Below are 8,305 nucleotides of genomic sequence, written 5' to 3'. Positions count from 1 at the left end.
CTCCATCAAATGTCTACGCTATTACAGCGTCTTTTGATTTGCTGTATTAAGATAGATTTTACAGATCAGGGCCCTGATACACGGGTGACAGCGCAAAGATGCTCCGCCGCTCAGCCGCCTTTGTGGCTTTCTGGTCAAGCCTGTCTGGTGCTGCGCCATTTACGCTCTGTGATTGATGCCATCTATTCACATTGTAAATGGTGCCTTCACACCTCTTTCGCGGCTTTTAATTTCAAATGGCCGTCTCATTTTAGCAATCCTTTTTACGCGTTCCTTTCAATGTGACTTCAGAGCTGAAATCTGAAAAAAGAGGAGGACATAATAACGCGAGGTGCCATTTTGTTTTAAATTACAGTGTGATGGAAGAACGCCGCGCAAAGTGCACGTGCCTTTCACAAGATTTTAAAAAAGGTGAAATGTTTACGTATCAAAAGGCAACGGAGCAATTTATGTCCAAATTACACAAATTACACTGTATTGTCACTGTGCAATGTACAAGTACAAAGACAACGAAATGCAGTTTGCGTCTAACTAGAAGTGCAAAAAAGCAGAAAAGTGCAATGTGATATACACAGTATAGACAGGTGGTGCATAGACAGGAGGACAATAAATATAGTGCAGTATAGACAGAAGTATATAGTTGGTTTACATAATGTGGTTTAGAGAAATATAAATCAAATATAAATATGTGCAGTGTATTAGCAGTTACTTATAAGAGCAGAATAAGTATGGCTATGTAATATGAACAATGTATGAACAACATATGTAGTAGCAGTAACATTATAGTAGTAAGAATAATATAGCCTAGATATATGCAGTGTATTATCAGAATATACTGAAAAACAGAATAAATATGGATATTCAACCATGTAGACAGATATGTACAGTATGTAGAGCTATGTGCAGTGTGGTACAGTACCATTGCAGTGCAGAAACAGTAACACAAGAGTAGTAAGGATACGTGTATGTGCAAGATGAATAGTATGAAGAGCAGTAGAATATGTACAGGTGTGATTACAGCATGTACATTTGTAAATAAGAGCAGTAGAATATGTATAGGTGTGATTACAGCATGTACATTTGTAAATACATAGAATAGGGATAAAAATAGGGTAGTGCATTTTCGCGGGGCGCACGTGCAATTTATTTTCACACAGCCTTAATGAAAATACCATGTGCTTTTCATTCATGTGTAAATCTCTTAACCCGTTTCGTGACAAGAACTCATGCATCTAATTCATTTTAAATATTTACCTTCATCAATGTATCTTAACTTATCATTTAATTCAGTATGCCGACACCGTGAAGCCAGGTAATAATTCTCCTCAGCAGTTCTCGGCTGTTTTCCTGTAGTATTGAAGGGTCGGAAAAAAGGACAGCCTATGTGTCGGGTAAATGTTGGAATGCTGGATAATAATTATTCGTTTTCTTTAGCCTTCATCCACGATTTAACACAACTCAGCTAAGCTTATAAAACAACCAGTGGTGTATAAAATATTGCGGACTATATTTTTGAGATAAAAAGTAGACTACTTGCTGCTAAAAGAAATATAAGAAGTAGACAACTTGATCGATGCCACACAAATGCCACATTATACAAACGCGGAAGATGTTTGCTATTATATTGTCATAATTTTCCCTGAAATCGTTATCTAGCCTATATCTGGATTAAAAGTTCCCTCTGGCCCTGTTGGATTAAATTGTGTGTGGCTAATTTGTGGACAAATCAGGGCATATGCCCAATCCTGAATGTAGCACACAGGCCGCTTCTATATATATAAAAAAAACCCTGTATATCAGTGATTGGTAGATTATTTGCAGCTTCACAAAACACACATGCAATCAATATTATTCATTCAGTATGTCCGTGAATTAGATTGTCCCTGTCTCCAAATAGGTAATTTACAATTTAAATATCTCGTTGCATGAGATAACATTCCATCATGTCTTTTCCTTGAATCTCATTACATCACCCATGTCGTCGTAATAAATATTTTCGCCTTTAGAATAGGTCTGCTAATGGTCGTTATCTTATCCCAGCGAGGGTCGTGTTCATTGAGTGCGTGGGTTATTGGAGGTGTTTAAAGTTAACACGGGCGATTTCCTTCCCACAGGCCTGCATTCGCTGATGGGGCAAACACGCTAATCTCTCCACGCCTATCTCCCGCAGATAGTGCCGGACGGTCGTGTCAGACCGACTGTTTTGCAAATAACGTGCTCTATTAAGCAATTGAAAGCCCGCCGGTATCTCTGTTGAATCATGGGCTACTGCTGAAACGCTTTCTCATTTGCACGCGAACACACGCACACACATGCGCGCTATGACAATATGCGCTGTATGGAATGACCTTGTTAAATGCAATAATAATAATAATACAAAAAAATAATAATACTTTGATTTGAGAAAGCAAACTCTACTTCGAAAGAAAATGAAAATAGCAAATTTGTCAGAAGGCACACACACACATACACACACACTCAGTGAGAAAAAAAAAGAGTGAGATGAGAGATTGGTAGAAATAGAGACAAACTCCAAAAATGCTTCAGTGTACTTATTTACCTGTTGCCAAACACCTCTCTTTTTGGTCCATATTTATAGATAAAACTGATCCAACTGACTTCTTCTTTCTCTCAAAGTAGTTTGAGTTGGTGTTGCTGCGCAAAGAATACAAACACTATAGATTAGTCTAATTTAATTATTCTCAATACACAGATCTGTTCTTTCACACCATTGTGCGCTTGCCCCTGGAACTGCCCATCTCTGTTACCAGAAGTCATCAGCTCTCTGCAGGACGCAACTTCGTGATGACGTCAGCCGACTATAAAACCCAGCTGAAGTTTGAGAAGGCCACTAGCACAAGTCATCGAGGCTGCACCACGCTCCACGGGCCATATAAGCGGAACACGATTTTCTGGGGGACAAGAAGGGGCGATTCGTGAATTTATTTGGGTATGACGACGGTTCGCCATCTTTGAAAGGACTACTCACGACATTTTAGGACTTGAAGTGTTGTGTTTTTATCCATTAACTTTACCGTGTGTGATGCCAGCGGGAATGTTCAGCATTGACAGCATACTGGCGGGGAGACCAACTTGCAAGGACTCCGTGTTGATCCATCGGAATGCTCCTGTTGTGTTCCCCAACTTGACGGATTCTTTGTACACTGCTGCCGAATATAACGGTCTTTATTCTCACACTGGACCCTCGACACCGAGCATACAGTCGGTAAACGGAACCAGAATAGGCTATAATAACTATTATTATGGCCAACTTCATGTACAAGCACCAGCTGGCCCCGCCTGCTGTGGCGCCATTCCTACGCTTGGTTCACAGCAATGCCCATGCATTCCTACAGGTAGGCTACGTTTTTTCTGATCTCTATCGCCTAATCATATCATACAATTAAAGATTTGTCCTTTAAACTCTCCCCGAAGCCAATTAATATTAGCCCCTCTGGTTTCAATTATGGATGCTTGAAAACAATCCAAGTCGTTCCTGTGTTTAGTTCACTCAGCTGGGCTGGCAGTAATGTTTGCTGTAGAATTGAATGGCATGCCTAAAATACAATCAATAATTGATTTTGCAGGCTTCGACAGTACCGGATCGGTGCTTATCTCCCCGGTGCCCCACCAGATGATGTCGTATATGAACGTGGGCACGCTGTCCCGCACAGAACTTCAGCTCCTCAACCAGCTGCACTGCCGACGAAAGAGGAGACATCGCACCATCTTCACCGACGAGCAGCTCGAGGCTTTGGAAAACCTTTTCCAAGAAACGAAATATCCGGACGTTGGGACACGGGAGCAGTTAGCGCGTAAAGTCCACCTACGAGAGGAGAAAGTCGAGGTAAGCATGGTTATCGGACTTAATTGAAAGCAGCTAATCTCTCTTAATTAGCCGTATTCCAATAAGGAAACAACTGACAAATAGGAAATGCGTTTAAGGCAGGAAACAAAGTAGGCACTCACTCTAAAGTAGTTACGTGGTCTATAGGCTAGTCAATAGGCCTTGCTAAACACATGTCGAAACATATGTATCACCAAATGAATATTGGTGAATTCTTTAACTTATAACAAAACCATGGCGACTATATAAGACGTTTTATCCCCTATTCTCGCATAGGTGTGGTTCAAAAACAGACGGGCAAAATGGAGAAGACAGAAAAGGTCGTCCTCTGAAGAATCAGAGAACTCGCAGAAATGGAACAAATCAACGAAAACGCCGACAGAGAAACCAGACGAGAGCAAAAGTGATGTGGAATCAGACAGCTGATAGCGCGAAAAAAAAGAAGCGCAAATATTGCACACATTTTACTGGGACTCATTGTACATAGTGTAAAAATATGATGTGACGTTGAAGTATTGAAAATGTGTTTCCATGCTGTTGCACAAATGTATAGTAAATATTACTTTTTAATTACTGTCATGATTATTTATATTTAATTTAAGTGTAACATAGGCCTAATTCTTTTAACAAGAACGGGGTTTCGTCGGGAAGCTTTCCTCAGTATTTTGCCAGCTGTCATCTCATCTAAATATTGAATGTTATATCTTGGAATAATGTATTTACAAAAGAACAGGTAGCTAACAGTTTAGGCCCACGAAAATATAAATATGTTAAACAGAAAAAAAAGATTTTTATTATTTAATTAGGGTTTAGGCCTAATCTTTTTCAACTTTCACAAACTGTGAGGGTCCTATCTAAGCACCAAAGGCATCTTTGTTATGAACATGTCTATCAGAGTTGATAATACTTATTGAAACAGTGACTATACATTAAACAAATCAAAAGCAATTTCATGTATTTGTCCTATTTGTTTACTTACAATCATAAGTAAAATTGAATTCGTTTTCCATAATTGCTTAAATTAGGCTGTACAAACGTAAAGGGTTTCCATCTCTATTTCCAGTTATGATCTTGATTTTACGAGGTTGCACGCATTGTTTCATTAGTGTACCAATTGCCTGAGCTTTTAGCTTATATATAACTCGTACTTCAGCTTGTATTGCTCTGGGTATTTAGGGGTAGGCTCCCACAAATTAGGGAGAGAATATCTAAACACGCTTTCAACTGACTTGACAAAACATGACCACACTTCCCTCTGTCAAACTGATAGCCTAATATTGTTGACGTTGCAAAAGTTAGAACACTTATGTAATATATATTTGACAATTATCACAAAATTCCACGGGATGTCTACAGATATGCACAAGTCTGACACATGTACATGCGCGCGCGCGCACACACACACACACACACACACGCACACAGTGACACAGTGACCATGAAAACGGATAGTTTTGTTATACTGACAATATTTTAAAATGAAATGAGTTTTAATATCATACTGCACCAGTAAATGAATAGGAATAAAGTCTGGGAACTGATCACGGCATATCACTGTAATATTATATTATTAGCCTACTTAGACAGCATTGTTCACGCAACATTACCTGCATTTTGTGTTGGCTATTATAGGCCTACAAAGGCAGGCTCAGCGAGAGAAACAATGTGCACACGCAACAACACAACGTGTTTGGAAATGTTCATATGTAGCCTATTCAACGTCAATTATGCACATGTTGTAGTATGCACCTATGTGGCCCTGTCCACCTGCTTATCAACACGGTATACACCTGTTGTTCTGTATAAATAACAATGAAATTAGTTTGTTCATTTAGACTGACGGAACACAAATCTAATGGGACATTTTAAAAAAAAAAATCTGAATGATCGAGTTCAAAATAAATTCTGATTCATTCAAGATTTTAACACAGCAGATAAATTGTGAAGATCGAAATAGTTTAAGACATGTAATTGCATTTAGATTGACCAAGTTATAGTTATAAGATCAATTTCTGTATGAGCAAACTGCAATGGGGCATTTATTCCGGGCGCACTATCCCGGTGACAGCTAAGAAGACAACACAAGCTATCAGACACAGCCACTGTTAATTTTCCAACAGTGCTGTTTCTACCAGGGACCAGGGAGTTGAGAAAGACATATTATCACACCAACTCAAAGGAAACCCTGATTTCCGTTGAAGAGTAAAGACAATCTAGGTCTGTATTATTTACGCATACGCTGACTCTCCTACATGCAAACCAACACTTAGCAAGCATAATAGTTTGATTCCATGGTTTACCTTGTTTGGCCCTCATGTGAATTTAGCCATCCCGTAATGACAGGCCTGGTTTGGAAATGTCCGAGTAGGACTATATAATTGGTGTCTGAATGGTCAAAGCGAGCTAACCACACCTCTGTATGTTTTCTGATTTTAAGTAAATAGCCATTGCCGTTAACTGCTTGTCGAGAGCGAGATAACAAACCAATCAACGCAGGTTGCAGCAGATCATTCTACACACAAAGAGCCATATTTATCATAGCCCTCGACGTCGAGCAAATATTTTCTATACGTTGTTACTGTTGACTTGGAGAACAGTTGCACACTTGTGTTGTTGACCAAACACATAAGCTATCACTGGGTTCACCGGAAAATTAGTTAAGAGCTCAGCCATTAAACAAGAATTAACCAGCGCTGGCTATTTTAAAATCCACTGTGATCAGATCAAGACAGATCAACTATTTTTAGTCATTTGTAGTCGTTTAAAATTTACGAGGTAAATTCAGTAGCCTGTTATTACACCCACACAGATGCTTTTATTAGAAAAGATTATTACAGCAGTTATTTATAATTTAAGCAGTTTGTGATGGCCTATTGTGGTAATATAACACGCATATTGCACACACAGCCTCTTTTTTAAAACGCGGAATAAAGGTCATAGAAAGAAGGTCCCTATTTTTTTCACGAATATCTTCACATGCGCCCAATAATTCCCAAAGTACAAACTATTACGCATATATAAAAAAATGCGGTTCCGGATAAACTGCAAGAAGCAAACACACAAACAAGAGAACTGAACGCATTCTCTCATGTCCTCTCGGTGAGTTAGACCTGTTGGAATTGCGTTGTCAAGAAGTTAATGCGATTTTCTTCTAACTTACATATAACTCCATCCATGTCAGTTTGTCAATAAGATGGCATGAGAGCTTAATGTAAACAGTTATGGAGAGGCCTGCTGGACATGACTTGTCAATCTGCCTAAACATAAATTATTTCTAAGGTCAATTATATGTTTAGTCTGTTTGGAGGAAACGCAAGATCACAACAACTATTAGTTGTCTAAATAGTTATGGCTGGTTATTTCCCTCTGATAACTATGCTGAGAACTTCTTTACAGCTTGAAGAGATGCCACATGTCTCTAGTGGCATAGCTGTCATGTGATTCTCATGACTGCATCTTTATTTCCAATATCTGATATCTAAATAGTGCAAATTTTATCCAACTACATATTTAGTAGCACTATTTTTAAATCAGTAAGCAGTGGTTTTAAAATGTACACTGCAATTGTAGCTGTCTTTTAAATGAAAGTAATAAAATACTGAATCATGCAATACTTCTGCATTTCCCAAACATGCCCCTATGTGCTGTAATTATGATGACTTTCCGCATGGCCTTTATGTGTCTGTCACAAATGACTATAAAACAATATATATATATATATATATATATATATATATATAGGAAGGAACATACTGTAGCATCAATGGTCATTTCACACTAACCATGAGCTATGTAGTACAAGGAAATGGTGGGATCGTTTAAGACAATGACCGGGTGTGTGTTAAGCGTCTTTTACAGAAGTTATTACAAGAGGTCTTTTCATGGTCACTGTTGCAAAGGATATTCAATATCCCTGTCAATAAAAAAGACTACATCAGTAAAATAACATCACGGGTCTTATAAAGTGACACTTTGTAAACAGATTAGATAGAGGACAGTGCAGGTACTTCGATATTTGGCAGTAACACAAACCATGAAACAAAATTCGGAGTACTAATAATACCTTATATGTCCAGCAGTGATTTATAAAGTGTTCCTGCACTGAGTGCCTGTGTGATATACAGAGAGCAGAGCTAGAGCCATTAATCTGCTCCTTCATGAGCTGTAATTTTCGTATTTCAAAAAAAATAAATAAATAATGCAAACTTTCTTTTAAAAAAAACCCCCATTATTTCTCTGACCTTTTTATGCATAGTTCCCGGCACTTGGAAAAACAAAGGTGGGGTCCAAGAAAAATTAAGCATTGACTCAAGGCCAGTGAGAGATAAATCTTTGCTATAGCATTCTTAAAGGCTCTTTTTTTACAAGTGTGCGACTGCGTTTCAGGGAAAATCTCAGACATTTCTGGTGTGGACATAAAGCTCTTACATAAGCCCCCTCTTGGTGTGGCACATTATT

General features: G+C 38.5%; 1 protein-coding gene across 1 annotated transcript; it reads left to right on the top strand.

The window, feature by feature from the left end:
* Positions 1-2,864: 2,864 nt before the first annotated feature.
* Positions 2,865-4,795, top strand: gsc (goosecoid). Its single transcript, XM_042072532.1, has 3 exons — positions 2,865-3,356; positions 3,588-3,847; positions 4,124-4,795. The coding sequence occupies exons 1-3, from the start codon at positions 3,044-3,046 to the stop codon at positions 4,271-4,273; spliced, it is 723 nt and encodes a 240-aa protein (XP_041928466.1). The 5' UTR covers positions 2,865-3,043; the 3' UTR covers positions 4,274-4,795.
* The last annotated feature ends 3,510 nt before the right edge of the window (positions 4,796-8,305 follow it).

This window comes from Alosa sapidissima, chromosome 19 (genome assembly GCF_018492685.1).
Source record: "Alosa sapidissima isolate fAloSap1 chromosome 19, fAloSap1.pri, whole genome shotgun sequence".
Lineage (NCBI taxonomy): Eukaryota > Metazoa > Chordata > Actinopteri > Clupeiformes > Clupeidae > Alosa > Alosa sapidissima.
This window is presented reverse-complemented; position numbering and strand designations above follow the sequence as displayed.

Excerpts from the sequence above, each read along its gene's own strand:
- gsc (XM_042072532.1), top strand. The coding sequence starts at position 3,044 with ATGCCAGCGGGAATGTTCAGCATTGACAGCATACTGGCGGGGAGACCA. Across the intron at positions 3,357-3,587 it reads ATGCCCATGCATTCCTACAG|GCTTCGACAGTACCGGATCG; the intron begins GTAGGCTACGTT and ends TTGATTTTGCAG. Across the intron at positions 3,848-4,123 it reads TACGAGAGGAGAAAGTCGAG|GTGTGGTTCAAAAACAGACG; the intron begins GTAAGCATGGTT and ends ATTCTCGCATAG.